This window comes from Nipponia nippon, unplaced genomic scaffold, assembly GCF_047370975.1.
Source record: "Nipponia nippon isolate SJK-2023a ecotype South Korea unplaced genomic scaffold, ASM4737097v1 scaffold_33, whole genome shotgun sequence".
Taxonomy (NCBI): domain Eukaryota; kingdom Metazoa; phylum Chordata; class Aves; order Pelecaniformes; family Threskiornithidae; genus Nipponia; species Nipponia nippon.
Genome location: NW_028262351.1, coordinates 647,048 through 672,726, shown reverse-complemented (window position 1 = coordinate 672,726; position 25,679 = coordinate 647,048). Strand labels below are relative to the sequence as shown.

General features: G+C 40.7%; 1 protein-coding gene across 4 annotated transcripts in view; it reads right to left on the bottom strand.

Annotated features, from left to right (window-relative positions):
• The window catches only part of LOC104012402 (ubiquilin-1-like), a 42,676-nt gene extending 19,916 nt beyond the window's left edge, over positions 1–22,760 (bottom strand). For all 4 annotated transcript variants that reach the window (XR_015707606.1, XM_087770749.1, XM_087770748.1 and 1 more), the window contains exons 1-7: positions 22,453–22,760; positions 8,642–8,793; positions 4,186–4,301; positions 2,715–2,977; positions 1,731–1,889; positions 830–1,070; positions 170–312 (exon numbers count right to left, since the gene is read on the bottom strand). Coding sequence is in view for 3 of the 4 variants with exons in the window: in XM_087770749.1 (XP_087626875.1) it covers positions 170–312; positions 830–1,070; positions 1,731–1,889; positions 2,715–2,977; positions 4,186–4,301; positions 8,642–8,793; positions 22,453–22,611 (1,233 nt within the window). In the remaining variant the exon portion in view is untranslated. The remainder of the gene's footprint in view (positions 1–169; positions 313–829; positions 1,071–1,730; positions 1,890–2,714; positions 2,978–4,185; positions 4,302–8,641; positions 8,794–22,452) is intronic.
• Between the last annotated feature and the right edge of the window lie 2,919 nt (positions 22,761–25,679).

Below are 25,679 nucleotides of genomic sequence, written 5' to 3'. Positions count from 1 at the left end.
CAATAAGTCAGTCATTAACATATTTTACAAACTGGATCATTCACAACAGACAAGTTATTGTTGAGAAGTTGACACAATTACTCTGTAGTGAAAATATAACTGTATCATAAATTCAATTCCTTTTTTCACTTCAGTGCACACAACACATTGCTACACCAAAAGCATTTACCTGTACTGCAAGATCAGGATTCTGGCTCAATGACTGCATCATGCTTCTCATATAGGGTGCAGACAACATATTTTGCATAAGTTGTGGATTTTCTGTTATCTGCTGTAACAAGCTCTGCATTCCTGGTGTGTTGAACATACCAACTTTAAAAAAAAAAAGTAAAAGGTCACTTTAGTAAAAATCTTTACTATAATCAAATTAATTAGACTGCCTAGAACTAGGATACAACTGTGTGGTTTTGTTGTTTTTTTTTTTTTAAAATGAGCTTTAGCCCCTTAAATACATCTCAGCGTGGTTCTGCTTACACAGAAGCATCTGCCCTAGAAACAAGTTAAGCCAGAGGTCATATCCAACAAGCAGTCCCACTAAGTATCTCCATTATTAGCTGTTTTTCTGTTTGTCTCCAAACAGAAAAAAATATTATCATTCATCTACAGATTCCCTACTTTTGTTATTTTAAGGCAGTACACAAGTATTGTTAGTACTCTTGGTTTAGTTTTCATGTTTGTTTTCTACAGAGGACTTTGATAATAGTCAAATGTTCTATGGAAATAAACAGCAATACAAACTTTGAATCAAAACATCTCTTTCTAATAACAGAATCATTTCAGCAAACTCCTGAATATTTGCAAATATATACAATTGCAATAACAGACACACCTCCTAGTCCAGGTCCCAAATTTGGTATAGTTGAGCTCTGTCCCATACTGGCAGAGGTGCTATTTCCGACATTACTACTGCCACTGCTCTCACCACTGGTGCTGGTACTTGTGGAACTCCGAGAGCTGGACTGAGAAGCCCAGGGATTTGGTAAAGGATCTCTATTTTCTGTACGAGATGGCTGACTGTCCCCTCCTGATGATGCATTGCTTACTAAGGAAGCAAATGGGTTACCTCCAAACTACAGAAGGAGAAACAAATACATATCATCTATTAGTCAACTATTTTTAAGTCTGCTAGAAATGGCAAGTTACCTTTCCAAAATTACACATGAAGATAACTGTTGATGGCGCTTAATCAGTTATAAACACCATCCTAAAATAAGCCACTGTAAATATTCTGAAAAGATACCAATGTTGAAAGAGATACTATTTCCAACAACAACAAAAAGATAAGTTAAACACACCTCATTTTAAATGCAGTGTTTGCTAATACACTAGTACTTTGATCACAGTAAGATTATATCTTGCATAGTGGTTTCCAACTTAGAAAAATTTCAAAGCCTTTTTTCTTCCCACCTTAGGTTCCAAGTTACTAAACACAATCTTAATTTTTCCTGGACCTCAGGAATTTTATAAGTCCAAGAATTAAAAATAAATAAATTTAGAATATATATAACAGAAATTTACTAACATTAAAATAGCTTATCAAAATCACAAAACAATCTTTACTCCTTCAAGTTTAAAGAGCATAGGAACAAGCCGCACATTGACTTCAAGCTTCAAGAAATTAAGTTTTGTCAAGTACACATTTGAAAAGTTACATTATTTACCTTCTTTCACTTTTGGGGAAAAAAACAAAAACAAAATTACTTTCAGTGCCCCCTACAATCATTTCTCACCTGTTCCTGTGCTGCATTCAACATTGGCTCCTGAATATCTGTGTACATACGTCGCAAGGCATTGTAGCCACCTGGTATACTTTCAAGGTTGCTCAAAGCTCGGTCTTGGTTTCGCATCATTTCCTGCATCGTTGCAGGGTTTCTAGCAATTTCTAGTGTCTAATGAAGTAGAACATTTAATTTGTATTAATAAAAAAATCCTTTCTGAAGTGAAAACATCAGCATTTAACAGTATCTCAGTTACTAATGTCTAACTCCATTTGAAATTAGGATTAAAGCCAAATCAAGATGTCAGCTTAGTGGGAGGGGAGTCAATAGAATTTGATATTTAACCAACATTCTGCCACAACTGTCAGTACGCTGGCTGAGTCAGAAAGCATTGACTAAACAGAAGAAAAAACCCTTGAATGTATCATCCCGTTCTTTCTTGTCTCTTCTCAACACAATATATTTCTACCATTTCTAACATCAGTACAGCATGCAGCTTATAACATGAACTTGAAAAATAAATACTTGAATTTTCCAAAGTCTCCATTTGTTTCTTGATGCCCTCTGCCACATAAGGCATACCTTACTACATAACATATAACTTTAGAAGCAATCAATCAGAAGTACCCGCAGTTACATAAACTGGAAATAAGCAGTATTTTGGAGAATTATTACTTTATAGTAATCTCACTGTTGACTAGACAACAGAAGATTTCAAGTGGCATCCAACTCTAAACTCGGAAGATATGATTATACAGTCTTCAGCATCTTTCAAAACTATGCTGCATTTTTTTTTTTAAATTATCAGCTTATTTCAGACACCATCAGCTAGAAATAAAAACATCAGTTTCCTATAGTGACCTTTTACAGATTGTCTAACAAGCCTAAATTCCTCAACAATATTTCAGCACTCATCTAAGTACGTCCAATTCTTGCTCTTTTGTTCACAGTTACAGTATAATCAAAGATCATGAACTTAGAGATCTTTCTACATACCTGTCTCATTATATCTGGATTATTTAGCATGTGACTGATTTCTGGATTTCTCTGTATCAGTTGCTGCATTTGAGGGTTAGCCATAATTAACTGCCTCATCAGGTCAGGATTTGAAAGCATGCTCTGAACAAATGGATTTTCCATTATCTGAACCATCATTTCTGGGTTGGACATAAGTTGTCGTTGCATCTGACTTTGTAACTCTGAAAAGTTTGATGCATTTAAGCCCAGGCTACTCAGGCCTGCCAAACCTCCAAGGCCACCTTTAAGAGGAAAGAAAAAAAAAATTAAACTTTCAGCTTCTAGTATATTTCTAAACACATCCAGGTTCTTTCTAAGTACAAAATACATAAACATAACTCACATTTCAAAATAATGAAACTCAACGGAAATTCTATCTTTGCAAGGCTGTTAAGGAGTCATCCACTAAGAGTTTGCTTCTTTACATAACAAGACACCTAGAAATCCAAATTGCATCTGAAATGTAACTTGTTACAATTCTAACAGCTTTTCTTCTACTTTACTATAGCTGAGGTACAAGAGATGTTTGAGTTTTGGGGCCTCAGGTTAATTCCCAACACTTTCCAATACATTTATAATAATAATTTATAGACAGACCACTGCCACGAGGCAGACAGACCACCACCACAAGGAATCTCTTAATAGAATGCATACTCCGTATTCTAAACAAGAAGTAGAGCTCTTCTTTTTGCTGATGCAACAAGAACTAATAAGGCTTTAAATTCTCCGCCTTTGCAGAGTTCAGCAAACACAAAAGTTTCAGATTTTTAGAAGGTACTAGTCAGCCTGGAGAACTGTTTACAACTAAAAAAAGCAATTGCTTAACATAGGTTTTTCGGGGGGGTGAGGGGTGGGGTGGGGGGTGTGGTGGGGGTGTGGTGTGTGTTTTGTTTTTTAAAAAGAAAGTAAACAATGAAAGAGCATGAATAACAAAACCCAGTAACTATGGAAAGAGATAATATTTTTAAATCAATAGACTTCTGTCTCTATACCTGAAAGAGAAGACTGATAATGCAATCAGACTCAGAACCTGAGAAATACTGGTTTGTAGGATAGGAGTAACTTTGTTACTTCTGTTCCAAGTCTTAACTTGATGTTATGGGTCCAACTTCAATACTCTCTTCAAGCCAATTCAAATGCACTGTTAAGGAGGAGGAAGAGACTGGAAGGAGTTTAATTACCTGTAGTGCCAGAATATGAGATCAGTGGCACCTTACTACTGAAGATGAAACAGCACAAGCCTGAAGTTCTGTACATAAAAATTAAGGAAACAACTTACCTCTGATAACTTACTGATCAGAAACTTATTACAACCAATATCACAGATTTTTGTAATCAGTAATTTTATAATTTTTTAAGTCCTGTTTACATTAGAATAAAGCTCCAAGGATGCGTACCTGAAACCAAGATACCTAAGATAATCACCACGTTACCCAAGAAATATTCTTACCCAAGCCAAAAGAGTTGCTATTTGTTAAAGTTGGTGCTGAAGTATTACTGCTTGATATTGATGTGGTAGCAATACTGCCAGTGGTGTGTGTTTGTTGACCTGGATGGTCTTGTGATCTATAAAAAGCAAGTTAAAAAAATTACAAGCTGAACAAGGTGTGGTAGGTTGACCCTGGCCAGTTAAATCCCCACCCAGTCACAAGCTCATTTTACCCCCACCCCAGGCAGAATGGGGGAGAGAATCGGAAAAATCGGAAGGACAAAAGTAAGAAAGACTCATGGGTTGAAATAAAGACAGTTTAATAAGCAAAGAAAAAAAAAACAAACAAAAAAACCCCAAAAAAAACCCCAGAGAAGTGATGCAAAGGCAATCGCTCACCACCTCCTACCAGCAGACCAATGTCCAGCCAGTCTCTGAGCAACAGCTACTTTGGAAAAGTTCCCCCCCAGTTTTATTGCTTAGCATGACATTATATGGTATATAATACCTTGGTCAGCTTGATTCAACTGTCCCAGCTGTGTCCCCTTCCCAACCCCAGCCTACTCACTGGGGGGGGTGAGAAGCAGGCATAGAGCGAGAAAGAGAGATGGCCTTGATGCTGTGCGAGGATTGTTCAGCAACAGTTAAAACATCAGTGTGTTATCAACACTGTTAGGTCAAAAATCCAAAACACCGCACCATATAGGCTGCTATGAAGAAAGTAAAACTCCATCCAAGCCAAACCCAGTACACAAAGTCTGGCATTTAATATAATGTAATAATGACATTTAATACAGGAACAGTATCATACTTGAGAATCTTAATTTACGTTTTTATTATTTCTATTAAAAAAAAAATTATCTCTAGATGTCTTCCTGGCCAAACTCAAACAGGAAGTATACAGACAGTGGAAGCAAGGATGGGTAACCTGAGAGGAATACAAAGACATTGTCTGAGTCTCTCTTTTCTTAAACAAAGTTAGGAAAGACAAAGCCCAAATGGAATTGAATTTGGCAAGGGATGTCAAAGACAACAAGAAGGGCTTCTGTAAGTACATAGGTGACAAAAAGAAGACTAGGTAAAATGTGGGACTGCTGCTTAATGAGACCTGGTTACACAGGACATGGAAAAGGCTGGGGTACTGAATGCCTTCTTTGTGTCAGTCTTTACTAGCAAGACTGTCCTTCAGGAATCCCACGCCCCTGAGACCAGGGGGAAAGGCTGGAGCAAGGAAGATGTACCCTTGGTGGAACAGGATCAGGTGAGGGAATACTTAAGCAAATTGGACATGCATAAGTCCATGGACCCTGATAGGATGCACCCGTGAGGGCTGAGGGAGCTGGCAGATGTCGTTGTGAGGCCACTCTTGATAATCTTTGATTGATCATGGTGACTGGGAGAGGTGCCTGAGGACTGGAGGAATGCAAATGTCACTCCTGTCTTCAAGAAGGGCAAGAAGGAGGACCCGGGAACTACAGGCTGGTCAGCCTCACCCTGATCCCTAGGAAGGTGATGAAGCAGCTAATCCTGGAAACCGTTTCCAGGCACAGGAAGGACAAGAAAGCCATCAGGAGTAGTCAGCATGGATTCACCAAGGGGAAGTCATGCTTGACCAACTTGATAACCTTCTGCAATGAAATGACTGCCCCTGTAGATGAGGGGAAAGCAGTGGATATTGTCTAACTAGACTTCAGGAAGGCGTTCGACACTGTCTCCCATAGCATCCTCACAGAGAAGCTGATGAGGTAGGGGCTGGATGAGGAGAATGGAAAACTGGCTGAGTGGCTGTGACAGATGCACTCAACCCCTTGACCAGACTGGTGGTGGTTTGGTGCAGGCTCCGGAAGAGATAAAGGCCTGAGCTGTAGCCAGGCTGCAAACTCCTCTAGTTTCAGTCTGTTCTCTGAAAACCCACAAAGGAGCAGAGTGACACAGTGAGCATCGATGCATACGAGCTTGGAACACCAATCATGCGATTGACACATGAATAGTGGGTGGCTTTTCCAAGACTCATTTATCAAGGAACAAAGTTGTGGGTACAAGGAGTCTCCTGCATACCTTTTCTATCGCATGTAATTTGATTACAAGCCAATCACTTCATCCTATAAATATGACAGCCTAAGTGAGCCTTCTTTGAGCTCTCCCTGCTAGTCAGTGTGGCTGCATGGTGGTGATCTCCCCTTGAGCTGGGACACCTCTCAAGGTTGCTCCTTGAGGCAGAGAGACCTTTTGCCAACAACAGATCTTTGGTAAGCGACCGATATCGCACATATGGTAACTTTGATTTTTGTCTTGGTAACTTTGATTGCATGCTGAATTGATGCTAATGAAACATTATAATCCTTTAGACATAAACCACTGACCAAGTCTGAGACTAGGATTGGATCCAGCCGCACCTAGACTCCTCTCTGAGAAGGAGTTTAGAAAGCAAGGGGGTGCTTTCTGAACCTCATGACTCAACGGGAAGGTCTTCCATACTCTCTGCATCTTTGGTCTCTCTGTGAATCATTCTAACTCAAGTGTAACTCAATTTTCCTTTGTATGATTCTTCCATGCAGTAATTAATAGAGCGAACCTTGCCACTGAACTTCATTAAGTCGCACTTTTACAACATCATATTAAAGCCGCTTTTGCCGATACCTTTGTTGGTGATTCCTTAAGCATTCTAAATCACCCATTCACGACAGTGGCCAGATCCAGAGGGTGGTGATCAGTGGAACAAAGTCTAGTTGGAGGCCAGGAGTTTTAACATCTTCATTAATGGTCTGGATGATGGGGGTGAGTGTACCCTCAGCAAGCTTGCTGATGACTCAGAACTGGGAGGAGTAGCTGATATGCCAGAGGGCCATGCTGCCATCCAGAGGGAACTTGACAGGCTGCAGAAATGGGCTGACAGGAACCTCATGAAGTTCAACAAGGGCAAGCAAGTGGTGCAAAGTCCTGCACCTGGGAAGGAACAACCCCAGGCACCAATATAGGATGGGGGCCACCCAGCTGGAAAGCAGCTTGGCAGAAAAGGCCCTGGGGGTCCTGGTGGACACCAGGTTGAACATGAGCCAGCAATGTGCCCTTGCTGCAAAGAAGGCTAATGGTATCCTGGGCTGCATTAGGCAGAGTGTTGCCAGCAGGTCGAGGGAGGTGATCCTTCCCCTCTACTCAGCACTGGTGAGGCCACACCTGGAGTCCTGTGTCCAGTTCTGGGCTACCCAGTACAAGAGAGACATGGACATACTGGAGGGAGTCCAACGAAGGGTCACAAAGATGATGAAAGGACTGGAGCATCTCTGATATGAGGAAAGGCTGAGACAGCTGGGACTGTTTAGCTTGGACAAGGCTCAGGGGAGATCTCATCAGTGCATATAAATACCTGAAGGGAAGGTACAAAGAAGATGGAGCCAGGCTCTTGTCAGTGGTGCCCAGTGACAGGACCACAGGCAACTGGCACAAACTGAAACACAGGAGGTTCTGGCTGAACATCAGGAAATACTTTTTTACTGTGAGGGTGACTGAGTACTGGAACAGGTTGCCCAGGGAGGTTGTGGAGTCTCCCTCCTTGGAGGTGTTCAAATGCCATCTGGACATGATCCCAGGCAACTGGCTCTAGGTGGCCCTGCTTGAGCAGGCATGTTGGACCAGGTGACCTCCAGAGGTCCCTTCCAACCTCAACCAGTCTGTGATTCTCAGACATCTATAATCTCATCACTTCTTCAGAACAGTAGTTTCTAACATTAAGAAAATGGATGGGCAACCGTTACGACCTTTTCATCCTGTCCCTGGGATGCCTGTCAATTAATTGCTTCCTCAGTCCTTACCTTGCTTTAGGGATCCTGATATACTCCTACCCCCTCAAATAGTATTAATTCTATGTCCGGGGCTTAAAGAAGAGAAGGCTAGCAAGATCTATAATAAAGGATTTATTGCATACCACACCTTTAGTAGGATGCCCCACTGAACGTTAAATTAAGTCTTACTTCATCACAAGAGTAATATCAGAATTTCAATATTCTTTAGGACTGTGTAACTACATTGTTACCATGCTCTTACAAAGTTAATGTCATCATAAACTAGCACAAGCACTAAAGGCTGCTTGCCCAATTCATATGCTCACCACAGCTGTCTACTGCAGGGGCATAAGCACGGGTGCTACCATGCAGTGAAAGAGATCAAGGACTGTTCAGATTGTCTTCAAACTGTTATTCTGCACCAACTGTAACTAAGGAGCTGATTCAAGTGATTTAATATAATAGCTCAGTTTAGAAGTTAATGTTAACTTCCAAAAGGTGTATGTATAATATCTAGGGACACAACTTTACAGAATTTGGGTTACTTCTCTTGTTCAATAGCAGGAGTATTTGTACTGCTTTTGAACACGTTTTAGTCAAATCTAGGTTTGCCCAACAGAAAGCTATCACACTAGGAATTAAAAATATTTTTACTACTTAGAGGTAAAAAGAAGATTGCTCATCAGTCAGGTTACCTGTTTTGCGTTTTGATGACCAGGTGAACAGTGAGTCCATCATGAATCCCATGCTGAATCAAAGTATCTTGATCTTTTAAAATTTTTCCAGCAAATATCAAAACAAGCTGATCAGTGTGGGACTTGAAATGCTTAGAGATTTCTTCCTTGAACTAAACAGAAGTTAATATTATATAGTTATGTAATTGAATACTGAACTATTAATTTTTAATAATTTAAGGAAGAACTATTTTGTTCACATTTATTATATTAATCCACTTGCACACTATGTTTTGCTTTATACAACCTAGAAACACTTCACTAAGTTATCTCAACTTTCTTTTTATCCAAAGGAAGATGGGAAATCAAGTCATTCTTTTTCCATACAATTAAAGTCAAGTGTTTCATATCTAGATCACTAACTATATAGCTGGCAATAACAAAAATTGGCTTCCACTTAAAGACTATACTGTCATTTCAGTCAGGCATGTACCCATGACGCAATAAATACACATGCTATTGAAACCATCCGTTGCTGATATGCTGAGGATGCAACAACACATTATGTTAATTCAGTCCACATTTGTGCAGGCACTGAAAGGAGCAGTACCCTTTCTTCTGGGACATATTACTGCTACCTTTCACGTGTCAAAACTAGCAATCCTTTCCACATAGTCAAAAATCATTTCTTAGGTGGCTCTGCTCCATCATCCAACTCATTACAGCTACATGAAATGTGCTTCCAGCCCAGAGCATGGTGAATAGCCACATATTTCAGCTGACCATGAAATCATACCTTCATTAAAACAACTGAACCTGGAAAAGCAATTATATTTCTTCCTGCCTTCTTAACCAATAACAACCACGTTATGCTTTGACTGACTTCTGACTGAGATTCATTATTCTATAGAAAAGTACTCACACAGAAAAAGCAATTAGTTCACAAAATGTAAAAAGGCAAATATAAGAAAACCAAATCAATTTATTCAACATGACTAGTCAGTAGACTAAATGTTTCTAAAAGGATCTTAGGCAGTTAGGAAGCCCTCCAGAAGTTCACAATATTTAACATTTTTCAAGTAGTATGGTCAACTTGATTTTTAAAAGAATCCTATTCAAAACATCTTAGTGAACTCTCATATAGGAACACCAAATATTAATCTTGCAATGACTTATTATTAAATAATTATAAGAGGTGGGACTAAAAAAAGGAAAGCCCCACTGTATTATACTCTGAAGGCGAGTCCTTAATTGAAAAGGTTTATAGTATACAAAGAGATAAAACAGATCCCCCAAAAACGAGCCCGAGACAGAACAGAGGTAAGAAATCTCTGTGCCTGGGTAGCAGGTAGCATTTGGTCAGTTCAAAGTCTGCTCACACAGAGTTGGTTCCAGTTCTTAGAGAAACACCTTTTAAGTCAACCTTTATACTGGTAATATTTAGACTTGCAAGCATTCTACGAAGCCATTTAATCCGTTCCTGCCTGAAGTGGATTACTTACCCAAATTATTCAGACATTGTGGTGGGTTGACCTTGGCTAGCCACCAGGTGCCCACCAAGCTGCTCTATCACTCCCTCTCCTCAACCGGACAGGGGAAGAGAGAAAATATGACGAAAGGCTCATGGGTCAAGATAAGGACAGGGAGAGATCATTCACCAGTTAGCATCACAGGCAAAAGAGACTCAACTTGGGCTAATTAATTTAATTTATTGCCAATCAAATGAGAGTAGGATAATGAGAAATAAGAACAAATCTAAAAAACACCTTCCCCCCACCCCTCCCTTCTTCCTGGGATCAACTTCACTCCTGAATTCTCTACCTCCTCCCCCCGCAGCGACGCAGGGGGAAGGGGAATGGGGGTTGCGGTCAGTTCATCACACATTGTCTCTGCCGCTCCTTCCTCCTCACACTCTTCCCCTGCTCCAGTGTGGGGTCCCTCCCACAGGATACAGTCCTTCACAAACTGCTCCAATGTGGGACCTCCCCATGGGCTGCAGTTCTTCAAGGACTGCTCCAGCATGGGCCCTTTCCACAGGGTGCAGTCCTTCAGGAACAGACCGCTCCAGCACGGGTCTCCTGCAGGGTCACAGGTCCTGCCAGAAAACCTGCTCCAGCGCAGGCTCTCCACGGGGTCACAGCTTCCTTCAGGGCACATCCCCCTGCTCCACCCTCCATGGGTTGCAGGGGGACAATATACATCACCATTGTCTTCTCCACAGGCTGCAGGGGAATCTGCTCCGGTGCATGGAGCACCTCCTCCCCCTCTTTCTTCACTGACCTTGGTGTCTGCAGAGTTGTTTCTCTCACATATTCTCACTCCTCTCTCTGGCTGCAGTTGCACAGCAGTTTTTCCCCCCCTTTTAAATATGTTGTCACAGAGGCGCTACCACCATCGGTGATCGGCTCACACTTGGACAGCAGCAGGTCCGTCTTGGAGCCAGCTGGCACTGGCTCTATCGGAAGCAGGGGAAGCTTCTGGTATCTTCTCACAGAAGCCACCCCTGCAGCCCCCCATGCTACCAAAATCTTGCCATGCAAACCCAATACAGACATGCTTATCCATCCTGTTCTCTGAGGTTCCCAATGATTGAGACTCCATAGCTTTCTTCTAAGAAATCTATTTCAGTGCTTCACTATCCTATTCTTCCTTGTCCTGTCCACCATGGACATGGCAAACAGACTGCTGTTCTCCTCAGAATAAAGGGTTGCAGTACAGCTAATCTTTCCTTGAGGGTTGTGTTTTCTAATCTAATCATTCCCACCACTCTCTGGATTTTCAAATGCAACCATATCTTTCTATAAGTGTAGGGCTCAAAACTGGCCACAATATTCCATATGAATTCTTATCCATACTTAGAACAAAAGGATAAATTCCACATCTTGCAAGCTATATTCACAAGTTATAAAATCCATACAGGAAAATATCAGTTTAACAGTGTTGACTCATTTAACAACTATAACCTCTAGACCCTTTTCTGCAGAGGAATTATGTAGGCAGTTGCTTCCCACTCTGCATTTTTCTGGTTAATTATTCTTAAGAATACTGTCATGGTTTAACCCCAGCTGGCAACTAAGCACCATACAGCTGCTCGCTCGCTCCCCCACAGTGGAATGGGGGAAGAGAAACAGAAGGGTAAAAGTGAGAAAACTCGTGGGTTGAGATAAAGACAGTTTAATAGGGAAAGCAAAAGCTGTGCACATAAGCAAAGCAAAACAAGGAATTCATTCACTACTTCCCATCGGCAGGCAGGTGTCCAACCATCTCCAGGAAAGCAGGGCTCCATCACGCGTAACGGTTACTTGGGAAGACAAACGCCATAAGTCCAAATATCCCTCCTTCCTCCCCACAGCTTTTATTGCTGAGCACGATGTCATATGGTATGGGATATCCCTTTGGTCAGTTGGGGTCAGATGTCCTGGTTGTGTTCCCTCCCAATTTCTTGTGAAGAAGTGTGAGAAGCAGAAAAGGCCTTGATGCTGTGTAAGCACTGCTCAGCAATAGCTAAAACATCCCTGTACTATCATCAACACTGTTTTCAGCACAAATCCAAAATGTAGCCCCATACAAGCTACTATGAAAAAAATTAACTCTATCCTAGCCAAAACCAGTACAAATACACATTCCATTGCAACATAAAAACAGCAGAAATACTTATAGTTTGGTACAAAGTAAATGCATAAGAATAAAGAACTACCATACTGTGCCAGACTAGAGAGTAATGACGTTAATCCAAACTCATTTACTATCGTGTTTTCCACAATATGTTGTTACAGTGACTTCCACAACTTAGTTGTCTTCAGAATGCTGATGCAGTAGTATAATCAACATTGTTTACTTTATCCTAAACCTTGTTACACATATTTAGAAACAGCTATTTATCCATGTGGTTAAGGAAACAAGACACTTATAGAGCTTAAGCACACAGTATCTAATATTGCCAGTATGCAGGTATCAAAGCATATACACTTCCCTTTCTCTACTAACATACAGCCACAGTAATTAGATGATCTGTAAAAACAGCACTACAGTAAGAAATTAATACAACAGCCTGTGTACCAGGACCACAAAAGAACTCCTACAATAATGAATGTGGATGATCCACATGTGCAAGGGATCTCTTTCCAGCTAGCATAAGATGACTATTATGAATATTGAGCCACACTTGTCTAACTGAAGCATATCTACATTAAAAGCCCAACAGAGCTGCAAAAAAGTGTCAGGTCTCTTCATCAGCATCACTTGCATTCAGTACAACCTCTAGACTTCTGAATGAGAAGGTATGAACAGAACCAGCCCTTCTGTTTCATGTTTCATCCACAAAAGACAACCATACAAAACCTAGGTTGCCATCTAAGATATTTTGCAAATGAGTCTCCTGATTACTGTTAAAGATACCATTGATAACAGATTAGCACATCTACAGCACACTTTACTTTTTGCTGATGCAGAGGTTAGAGAATCATTTATGTATCTGTCCAAGAGTCCTGAAAACCATTTTCAATACAAGTGTGTGGGTTTTTGTTTTAAATTGTCAGTATCTAATATGTTGCTTCTGAAAAAAGAAAATATACTAGAAGAAGATTAGCCCTAGGTTGAAGTTCGACAGAAATCGCTACTGGTTGTATTTCAAAATAAAGTTGGGGAGGGTGGAAGTGAGGACTTTTTACCATCCTCTGTGGGCAAAGATTCCTCTTCATTATTCTTCTTCTCTCACTGTTAACCGTAACTAAACTGCAAGACTGTTCCCCCACAGAAAATGGCAAAAAAAGAGTTTCTTTAAATTCAAACAGTGAAAGGACAAGAGCAATGACTAGCAATTGTATTCTTATTCCCACAGGTCTTATCTGTGTAGCTTTCGTAGGACTCCACCACTCTTACTGGCAACAAAGAGTTCAGGGAATGAGGTGCTCCAGTGCCATGGTAATGAAAACAGCATAAACTCTGGAAACTGTTAGATGTGAGCAGTGAAGACAACTAGCTCAATTTTCTTTACCCTAAATGGAACTTTAAGTGTCGATCCAGTACGCATCATCTCAGTGTCCCAAATTAAATGTATGCAATTGACAGTAAATGGAGGAAGGGAAAGGAGACAACAATGGAAATTCATACATATTAAGGCAGTTGTAAGAAAAGAATCTTCAGAGTAGTTAAACCTTCAATTTGTACAACTGAACTAGATAACACTATCAGTAAATTAGAGATAATGCTTTATAATAGTTTGGCACTTAGGGAAACCAGAAGCAGGAAAAGTTCAAAGTCTTGCCAGCTGGCTGGGAATGATGAAAATTTCTATCTAGTTCTCATACTGCACTAACTCTTCCCTTTTTATTAATATATAGATACTACAAGCAATGGTTTTAGCCAATTTGTTTTACTGTTCAGAAATTCAAGCTTGACTTCATTGCAATAGTACTAGCCATTACAATATCACAAACTTGTTCAGTTTTATCCAAACATTAAAAAGGGCTTGAAGTTGTAGAAAAGGAATGTTTCTCCATACCTAGCACCTAACATGTTCACAGAAACTAGTTGACTGTACTGCTCTAGTAACTGAATACAATAATAATAATGTAAAAAGTGATATTAATTTTAGTCATAACAGTTAGGGGCATCAGTGGGAAGAAAACACGAGGGCATTAAGACAGAAACACAAGATTATCATGTAGATGGACAGAGGCGTAGTTTCCCTAAGAAATAAAAAAAAACCCACCACCCGCATTAACTAAAGTGAATTAATTCAAGGTCACAGCCTCCTAAAAGCATAAAAACTTGTCAATTTGAGATGAACTAGAGCAGATCTGAAGCTAGTCTTGAAGTGTCTTGCCTGCATTACCATTTCACCTTAAGTTAACTTCTTTCTATTAAGAACTCCCCCCCTCCCCTTTTTTGGGTGGGGTTTTGTTTTGGGTTTTTTTGGACAGGAACAATATATATTTTTTTTTTACCCTGAGAATGTTTTTAGCAGCACTCTACCACTTCTTGCTTACACTCTCAATGATTTCCATACCAAATATCCTCAAATTCACATGATCTTAAAACCCAATACTCTTAACAACAGAACTCTGCTCTTTTGTTCCACAGTAAAAGAAGAGAACAGGCTCCACAAGTCAAATTAGAACTTATTACACCTGCTGAACTTTGCCTCTGAAGGTTTTTGACATGCATAGGTGATGCAGTCTGTTGATGCTCAGTTCGGGGGGAAGCAAAGAGAATCCAACTTGCACTTGTAGCTGAGCTAATTCTAGTAAACATTTTGTCACTGAACAAAGCCAATGTCTTTGTATACACATGAAGGAGAACAGCTGACTAAAAAGGAGACACTTCTGTACAGTCACTTTGCAGAGCAGATCCATACTTTAAACATTAGAATAGAATAGTTCAGTTGGAAGGGACCTATAACAATCTAGTCCAACTGCCTGACCACTTCAGGGCTGACTAAAAGTTAAAGCATGTTATTAAGGGCATTGTCCAAATGCCTCTTAAACACTGACAGGCATGGGGCATTGACCACCTCTCTAGGAAGCCTGTCCCAGGGTTTGACCACTCTCTCGGTAAAGAAGTGTTTCCCAATGTCAAGTCTGAACCTCCCCTGATGCAGCTTTGAACCATTCCCATGCGTCCTGTCACTGGATACCAGGGAGAAGAGATCAGCACCTCCCTCTCCACTTCCCCTCCTCAGGAAGCTGTAGGGAGCAATGAGGTCGCCCCTCAGCCTCCTTCTCTTCAAACTAGACAAACCCAGAGTCAGCTGCTCCTCATAGGACATGCCTTCCAGTTAGTTAACATTAACTTATTAACATCTGATAAGTTGGCCCAGGAAAGTCCCATTTAAAAAAAAAAGTTATCCTAGGTAAAGTAGAAAATCTTAAAACCCAAATTGTCATCTTTTGATATATTATCACTATATGATGATTCAAAAGCTTTTTGCTGACTCAAAGTATGGCATCAAAAGCAGCAACTACAGTAGCATTAATGCCCATTCACATGACAAAGTGCTGTGAAAGAAAACAAAAATAAGAGATACTTTCCCAGTTCCTCTCAACCTTGGTTTAATATAAGATACATTTAAAAAAAAAATTTTTTAAATTACATTACCAGTCCTAAAGAGGCCTCAAGGAATTAAACATCCAACTCCCACTGAAAACCAATGTAATACAGGCTCCTAAAACTGTGACTGCTTTGAAAATATTATCTAGATGACAATAAAAAAAAAGCAACATAATTGCTGACTCTTCCCAAACTAAACTCTGTTTTGAACACAGGATAGGACTTTTGACACTGCCTATGGTTTACAGCAGATGAAGCGTAGCTAGAAAGCTCACCCAAATAAGGCTCCTATAGAAGCCTTTTCAGTCTTTCATGACTTGTCAGAGTTACTATCTTCCTGTACCTAGAAGTTAGCCCTTGCCAATTATGCATGCTAATTACACAACCAAATTGTTTCCTCAAATCTCCACAATCAAACCAAACCTATAAAAAAGTTATTTCAGGAAACAATTTCCAATTCTTGATGAGTTTACAAAGCTAGTAGTACAGAAAAGAAAACTGAGGTAGCGCTATCTAGTGGAAAGAGGACTCATGTTCTAGCCAGTTCTATTCCTTCCAGACAACCTTCAGCAAACCACTCCAGTCCTCTATACTTTGACTTGGGAGGAGGGATTAGCAACACTTCCTTTCTCTGTAAAAGCACTTCACAAACTACAGATGGAAACAGAGCAAGTCTGATCTGGAACAATTCACTTAGACTGGAAAGGGATATAAAAAGGATTATGAGTAAATAGTGATTCTTGCAGTAGAGCTGCGTTTTGATAACCTACTGTATTGGGTTTGCGTGGCAAGGTTTTGGTAGCAGGGCAGCTGCAGGGGTGGCTTCTGTGAGAAGATGCCAGAAGCTTCCCCCATGTCCAATAGAGCCAATGCCAGCCAGCTCCAAGACAGACCCGCCACTGGCCAAGGCTGAGCCAATCAGCGATGGTGGTAGAGCCTCTGTGATAACATATTTAAGAAAGAGTAAAAACCGCTGTGCAACAGCAGCCGGAAGAGACAGGAGTGAGAATATGTGAGAGAAACAACTCTGCAAACACCAAGGTCAGTGAAGAAGGAGGGGGAGGAGGTGCTCCAGGCGCTGGAGCAGATTCCCCTGCAGCCCATGGTGAAAACCATGGTGAAGCAAGTTGACCCCCTGCAACCCATGGAGGTCCACGGTGGAGCAGATATCCACCCTGCGGCCCACGGAGGACACCACGCCAAAGCAGGTGGATGCACCCAAAGGAAGCTGTGACCCCGTGGAGAGCCTGCGCTGGAGCAGGCTCCTGGCACGACCTGTGACCCTGCAGAGGACCCACACTGGAGCAGTCCATTCCTGAAGGGCTGCACCCTGTTGAAAGGGCCCATGCTGGAGCAGTCCTTGAAGAACTGCAGCCCATGGGAAGGACCCACATTGGAAAAATTCATGGAGGACTGTCTCCCATGGGTGGGATGTCCCCATGATGGAGCATGAGGAGGAAGGAGCGGCAGAGACAATGTGTGATGAACTGACCGCAACCCCCATTCCCCTTCCCCCTGCGTCGCTGCGGGGGGAGGAGGTAGAGAATTCAGGAGTGAAGTTGATCCCAGGAAGAAGGGAGGGGTGGGGGGAAGGTGTTTTTTAGATTTGTTCTTATTTCTCATTATCCTACTCTCATTTGATTGGCAATAAATTAAATTAATTAGCCCAAGTTGAGTCTCTTTTGCCTGTGATGCTAACTGGTGAATGATCTCTCCCTGTCCTTATCTTGACCCATGAGCCTTTCGTCATATTTTCTCTCTTCCCCTGTCCGGTTGAGGAGAGGGAGTGATAGAGTGGCTTAGCGGGCACCTGGCGGCTAGCCAAGGTCAACCCACCACACCTACCCTCATACTGAAACAACAAAATGAAACTCACTTTGGATAAAAGGATCTGCAAAGAAGAAACTTTAGAGTATTATTTAAATAATTATTCATATTTCATTATACCTGCCAGTCAGAAAACATTTGCCAAGTACCTTGGTTAGATAAATGCATCTTGAAAATATCAGTTAAGTCAACCATCAGGGAAATCAATATACTTTCTTCTAAAGGTTTCTATGCTATCAAACAGCAAATTACCATTGTTCTAAATCACTTTTAATAGAGTTTCCAAACTCTGAGAAAAATAAAATTACTTAAGTGCTGAATAGTTAATCAAACAGGGTTTCTTTATTTCAAAGAAATGTGAATAATCAGAGCATATTACAAGGCTGACTCCATGAACAGTCACACAGATGTATCAATGATGTACTTCAGTGCACCGAGACATGAGATGGTGAAAAAAACCAATGCTTTAACTTTGGTGCTAAACAATTCATGCACTCAAGTTCCTTTAGTGCCGACAGAAAGCGAGATCATACTACTGAAAAAGAAGAACAGATTGGACTATATTAGTTCCAACCTCTTTTGGTCGTACCATTCAGTAATCCCTGGACTACAGGGAAGATAAAACTGGTTATGTTAAAAGAACTGAAATTAAGCTGTCTTTATGAAATAAAGCATTATAAGAAATATTAAAAGCATACAGAAGTTAGGAAATATGTTCCACTATCAAATCACCCAATGCTCCCCTTAACATGTACACGTGATCTTTATATGCTAAACATGGTCAACTTGTGATTATGAAAACCAGGCACAAATCTGAAACACTGGATTTATGGATTTAAAGTTTCAACAATGATATTTATTCAAATTTTAAACAGAGAACACAACTCTAACCAGATCTCCATTTGTCAATGAACAGAATCCCAACACAATGCATACATTTACACATATAGTTCAGTAGGTGAGTTTATTTATAATTCAGTGTAGTACAAAAAGCACAATTTTCAGGTATATAATTAGTTTAAAAATATACTACACACTAATAATAATAATCTATTACTACTAAAAACTATATTCCTCACTGAAGAAAGGTTGCCATTAAATAAAAATAGAGAAAAAATAATTTAAACTGTTTTCTATGGTTATATGAACTAAACTTGATTTCACTAACTTTTCCAAACAGACATTACCCTGAAATTTTCAGATAGTCATAGGATTGACAATAATTCTCTGCAAGAACCGCAGGCTTTTAAAATTAATAGTGCACATTTGCTATATCCAAACTCTGTTAGCCTAATAATTAAAAATATAAAGCAATCTATGCTATTCTCTAAGAGTTATAGTGTTCTTGAACTTTGCCAATGTTGCCATGTTGGCATTCCAAAAACACCTACAGGGTAAACAGACTAAACGAAGAAAGTAAAATTGCTTTTAATATAAACTGGTTCCAACACCTCATCACTCAAAGAATTCAAGTCATTCACTAAGAAGAGACAGTAATGCATGAGTAGTCTGTAACATGACTGCTCACTCTGTGTAGGAGTTTTACCAAAACATGCTGTTAAGTCAAGCCCACAGAACCCACAAAATAAAACAAAGGAAAAAAATGAAAGACAAACAGAGCTAACTGAGCTAAAGTCTCCTGTGTATTGGGATTTCAAATCAGCAGGTTTATAGGTATTCATCTTTACCTACCATGAATAGAAGTCTTTGTACAGAGCAGCGTATGGGCCTGCAAGTTCAGTATCATACCAAGTCAAGAAAGTAAATATTTGGTCCTTTTCCTAATACTGAGCCAAGCTGTGCTCAGCATAATCAAATAAGTTCCATGGAAAATAAAGACAGATGGGTGACACAATCAATTGACCTCCCAGAGCATTTTGGTACTTGAGGGTTATTTTCTATTCTAACCTACATACTGCCTGTTCTAGAGGCACAACATAGGATCAGCAATAACAAACCCTATGTTACTGAAGTCTTCTGACATAGGAAAATCTTCCTCAACTTTGAACGGTTGCAAACCTGACTTACATCAATGGAGCAACATAAAATATACTTTGTGTAGCCCTAAATTTAGCCCCAATAACCCAAAATATTTATCTAAAAGTCTTAGGGTTTTGTTTTGGCTGTATTCTGAAGTGACTGTAAACAAAAACAAGTCACTAAGTCATAATATCAGCTACAGCAACACACAGCAAAATAAAAGCTATTCAGTTGTACCAGTTTAGGCCTTCCCCCCCCCCCAAATAGGGCAGACATTGCTGGCTTGCCTATACCAACAGAACAACCCACTTGCTGATTCCAGATGCATTTGAACAGATGCTCAATTTGTTTATTTGAGGATAACCTATTTTCAGGGCTGGCTCTAGAAATATCACATCTATTGTTATTATGCTAATATATTGTTATTATGCTATATAATGCTTACTATTAACAACAACAACAACTTATTTTGACAGTTTAAGAAAAACAGCCAATACTAGTCACACTACAGTCTTGCATATTTTTTTGTGCTAGCTGCAACTTTGTCCAGGAATCAAAGCAAATGGCAGACCCACAAGGGCAGCAGCAGTCTTACTTCACAGGAAGATTCAACTGCAAATCTAATCTGTTAATATCAGCTGAAAAGGATACCAAGACAATATTTAAAGTTTAAGATATCTATAAACAATGAAGGCATTTTAAAGCAATATGTTCTATTAATCACTTAAATTTTTATGATTGTTTTCATTAAAAATGTATGGTTTTGTTAGCTTGTATAACTATTTCAGTTTTTAAGACAACCATCTACTAGAAAAATCTGATTGGGACTCACATTTGAAATCATGTTGTTAAAGTCAGATATATTACAAATTCACATCTTAAATGAGTTTTTTTATAATTCCTGAAGTCCCCAATATAGAATCATAGAATGCTTTGGGATGGAAGGGACCTTTAAAGGTCATCTAGTCCATCCCCTCTCCAATTGGCAGGGACTTCTACAACTAGATCAGGTTGCTCAGAGCCCCATCCAGCCTGGCCTTGAATGTTTCCAAGGATGGGGCATCTACCACCTCTCTGGGCAACCTGTTCCATCCAGTGTTTCACCACCCTCATCGTAAAAAGTTTCTTCCTTATATCCAGTCTGAATCAACCCTCTTTTAGTTTAAAACCATTACCCCTTGTCCTATCGCTATTGGCGCTGCTAAAAAGTCTGTCCCTATCTTTCTTATAAGCCCCTTTTAAGTACTGAAAGGCTGCAATAAGGTCTCCCCGGAGCCTTCTCTTCTCCAGGCTGAACAACCCCAGCTCTTTCAGCCTTTCCTCATAGCAGAGGTGTTCCATCCCTCTGATCATTTTTGTGGCCCTCCTCTGGACCCGCTCCAACAGGTCCATGTCCTTCCTGTGCTGAGGACCCCAGAGCTGGACGCAGTACTCCAGGTGGGGTCTCACCAGAGCAGAGCAGAGGGGCAGAATCACCTCCCTCGACCTGCTGGCCACGCTTCTTCTGATGCGGCCCAGGATACGGTTGGCTTTCTGGGCTATGAGAGCACATTGCTGGCTCATGTCCAGCTTTTCATCTGTCAGTACCCCCAAGTCCTTGGCAGGGTTGCTCTCAATCCCTTCATCCCCCAGCCTGTACTGATACCGGGGATTGCCCTGACCCAGGTGCAGGACCTTGCACTCGGCCTTGTTGAACCTCATGAGGTTCACAATATTATTGCAATCAAACTGCTTTTCAGGACAAATGTGATCCTTAAATTAGAACCAGCAGTTTTATAAAAAACAAAACGCAACTACAAAGAATTTTACAACTAGGTGGCGCAAGAGAATGTAAAATGTATAGAGCCAGCACCCTGGCTAGAAGATCACTCAGCTTTTTAACTCACGTTTTGCATTTCCCCTCTGAAAACATGTGTCTTCTGACTCATCAGCAACTAATGATTTAAAGCTCCATTTCTATACATCAGTTGCACTCTTACATATGTAACCGTTTTTTTGGCGAGGTTTGCAGTTACCAACTGCACAAAAAAATAACATGATATCAAGTTGCATACATTGAATTTTAGAGAAATTTTATAGAAAATGAAGTAAGCTCTGAATCTCCTTCAGGGAACTTCACCTTTTTAAGTATTTTAGCACAGTAATATCTACATCCTTCACAAGTAGGAGAGACTACTGGCTTTATAGATATCTGCCTTACGCTTTGACCACACCTTTCCTATGATTTGTAGCCTCCTAATCTAAACAAATTAAGTCCTGGTAAATACTCACATGGAAGGCCTCCATAAAAATGAAATGCTGCAGGAAACAGTGTCAATGATTCAGTAGATGCCACTGTTTCTCTTGAACCAAAGGCACAATGAGACACTAACTTTCATAAAAACTTAGAACAAAGACCCTAACAATTCAGAGTTATCAGGCACTAGTACACTGAAGCACAGCAGAAGCTGTGCTTTATTTGTAGTGGAAGTTTTATACAGTCTAAAGACGTGGCTTTTCTAAAATTAAGAGATCTTTGCCATAGCCTACTCACTGTTTCTAAAGCCAATTTTAGATTGAGATAATTATTAGCACTATAGCACTGCCACGTTAGGTGACTACGTTTTCTACGGTTGTACTAGTTAGCCAGCGAGCCTCCTACTGCAAGACTGAGTCAGCTCGCAGGGCAACTCAGAATTATGAAACGAGCTACGTCCACCTCCTGGGCCGGCTCTCAGCATCGCAACAGGGATGAGCCGTGGAGGAGACGACACAGAAGGTTTCTTCACCACTCCCGATAGCCTCAGTTAGCAGCGGCCCTCCACAAGGCCAGGCCAGCTCCGATACTCGCCCAACAGTGCCGAGAACAGTTCGGATAAGCAGAAGCTGCTTTGTCATCGCGAAGGGCCCCGACCCTCCAGCGCAGGAGGCGGAAACCACAGGCCAGGGCTCTTCCCCCTGGCTGCACTCCCCACCCACCGCCCCCAACCCCTCACCTGCTGGATGCTGCTGGTCTCGGGCACAGCAAACTCTTCCTTTTCCTTGGGAGTCTTCACCGTGATTTTGATGATCCGCGGCTCGGCAGCAGCGAAGCCCTGAGCGGAGGACTCAGAGGAGCTGTGGGCCCCCGCGGAGCTCTCCGCGCTCTCCGACATAGCGGGTGGGGCCTGACTCACTCCAACCGCACAATTCCAGACGAGTCCTCCGCGCCGCGGCCTCGCTCCCAAAGCAGCGGACAGAAACAACCCAGCTCACCCGCGGCGCGCACTAATGACGCCCCGAACCGAGGAAGTTACTAGAAAGGGGGAGCTGTCTCCCCGGGCGTAGGTTCGCCTTCAGCGCGCTTGCGCGCTAGGGGCGGTAGTTGGAAGATTTTAAATCTTAAAAAGAGACAGTAACAAATAGTTCTTTAAACTGCCATATAGAAGTTTTAAATTTATTTTCGGATATAGTCAGGTGACTTCAGTACTCTGAAGTTCCAAGTAAATATATTAAAAATGTTGTTATGAGTTTTACAATATTAAAGTGTTGATGTCCTACATATAATTACACTATTACTTGCATATAATATAATGCACAGTGATATTGTAAGAAGTAATAAAACCGTGCCATGACCTGTATGACGTTCATGTTAAAAAGAGAGGGAGAAAAATTATATACGGCTTCTGAACCTATGTAAAGAGAGATCATAAAATTGCCTTTTGCTTCTAGGTTACTTGTTTAGCATCAGCTTAAGGGTAAAACTTAATATCTCAAATAACAACCTTTTACTACTTTAAAAATAGAATTACTATGGAAGCATTCCATAGCTGGGAATCAGATTTTCCTCAAACTTGGACAAAAAAAAGACACACACACACCCCCATACCACCCCCCCTTAATCCATACTTAAATTTAGTATCACCAAATTAGGTCCTTTCCCAAAACATTATTGATTTTCCTATCCATCAGATAGGAAATCCCAAATTCCTATCCCTGTTTTAGTATCAAATATATGGATGGCTTTGAATTCTAGAGTCAAATGTCCTTTCTCCCTTATCCTTAAGTTATCCTGGTATTACCTTTTCCTACAATATTCTGATTCATCAAGTGATTTGTTGGCTTGGTCTACTATTGGAATAATTTCTCAGAAACTATTTAAATTGGTGCAGTAAATTTTTACTAAACCAATTAAAAACCTGTTAAAAGGTTTTAAAACTGGAATAGCGAAAAATGGCTAAAGCCTATCCCAAGTTTTGTCTGTCCTAGAGCTTCAATTTGTTGCAGTAAAAATTATTATTTCAGGCATATTTAACCACTGAGCCTTTCCTTGGTCATGCTGTTTCCTTTTCTACACATTAGAATTTGACCCTACAAAGCATTGAATTCTGATCCAGCAGAGCACTTTGACACATGCTAGTGATACATTGTCCTATTGACTGGCAGAATGAGGGCCATTATGAAATAACATTTTGCACTGTAATCAAGTAGTGATTTCAAGCAGAAATCAAACAGATCAAAGGACAAAGAGATGTTCCTCATCCATGGCTCTTAGTTTATATGCTAGCTTATGCTGACTATATAATTTTACACTGCTGTATGGTATTATTACTTGGAGTACAGTTTGTACTGAAATAGCACAAATGCTACCTGCTTTAACTTAGCGGAGATTTACAAGTTTTCATGTTTACAAGTCAGATGAGAGAATTAATCATCTGTGTTATTTACTGAGAATATCTGAGGGACAAAGAATACAAATTCATATAAAGGAATAACTTGCAAATCATAAAAAGCCCTTAATTAAGCAAAGAGGACGTTTTAATGGTAATTTCATCATCTTAATTTTGGTTCAGATAAAATGGAAAGGGAGTTTATTTGCCTAAAGTGTCAAGGTAGAAAATACCCTGAAACATGACAACATGCTTGTGTGTTCAAATTGAGATAGTTCAGAATACAGCTTGTACACAATGCACAGAAAATGAAAATGATCCTGCAAAGGATTTTGAGTTCTTCCTCCTCCATAGGCTGTTTTTATTTTGAACAAGATCTTTTCACTTTTCATTTCTTTACCCTTGGTTTTACTTTTTCCCCCCACTTCCTTCCTTCCTCCTGTGCTTTTATTTCCTCTTTCTAGAATTATCTGTTATGATAGACGGGGACGGGGTAATCCTGCTTATACGTACAAATTGGGGGATGAGAGGCTGGAGAGCAGCCCCGTGGAAGAGATCTGGCGGTTTGGGTTGATGACAAGTTGAATATGAGTCAACAGTGTGCCCTGGCAGCCAAAAGGGCCAACCGTGTCCTGGGGTGCCTCAAGCACAGCATAGCTAGCCAGTTGAGGGAGGTGATTGTCCCACTCTACACTGCACTGGTGCGGCCCCACCTCGAGTACCGTGTGCAGTTCTGGGTGCCTCAATATAAGAGGGACATCAAACTATCAGAGTGTGTCCAGAGGAGGGCAACCAAGATGGTCAAAGTTCTCAAGGGCAAGATTTATGAGGAGAGGCTGAGGTCACTTGGTTTGTTCAGCTTAGAGAAGAGAAGACTGAGGGATGACCTCATTGCAGTCTACAACTTCCTCAAAGGGGGCAGCGGAGGGGAAGGTGCTGATCTCCTCTCTCTGGTGACCAGCGATAGGGCACGAGGAAATGGAATGAAGCTGCGTCAGGGGAAGTTCAGATTGGACCTTAGGAAAAGGTTCTTCACTGAGAGGGTGGTCAGTCACTGGAACAGGCTCCCCAGGAAGGTGGTCATGGCACCAAGCCTGTCAGAGTTCAAGGAGTGTCTGGACGATGCTCTTAGTCATATGGTTTAGGTCTAGGTATTCCTGCGAGGAGCAGGGAGTTGGACTTGATGATCCTTCCAACTTGAGATATTCTATGATTCTATGATCTGCACAACTTTTCTGCATCAACTTCTGACCCTAAAGAATATAATTCAGAATAAGTTTGATATTAGAGACAGCAGTTTAATTTTTATACCATTCCTTTTTCCTCACCTACAATTACAGCATTTACTGCAGCAGTTCAGCTTCTTTATGTATAGATGAATAACTTTATACAGTACAAAGTGCTTATTAATAAACAGATCAAGACTCAAGCCAGACAGAAATCTTGCACAACTCTCCTTCCAGTGAAGTCTCTAAACTTCAACAGCCAGGTCAGACCATTAATGTGAACTCTACCAGGTGCTGTAAATGTTCATTAGAAGTCAAATTCTGAGCATTCTTCCATATAATTTAAAA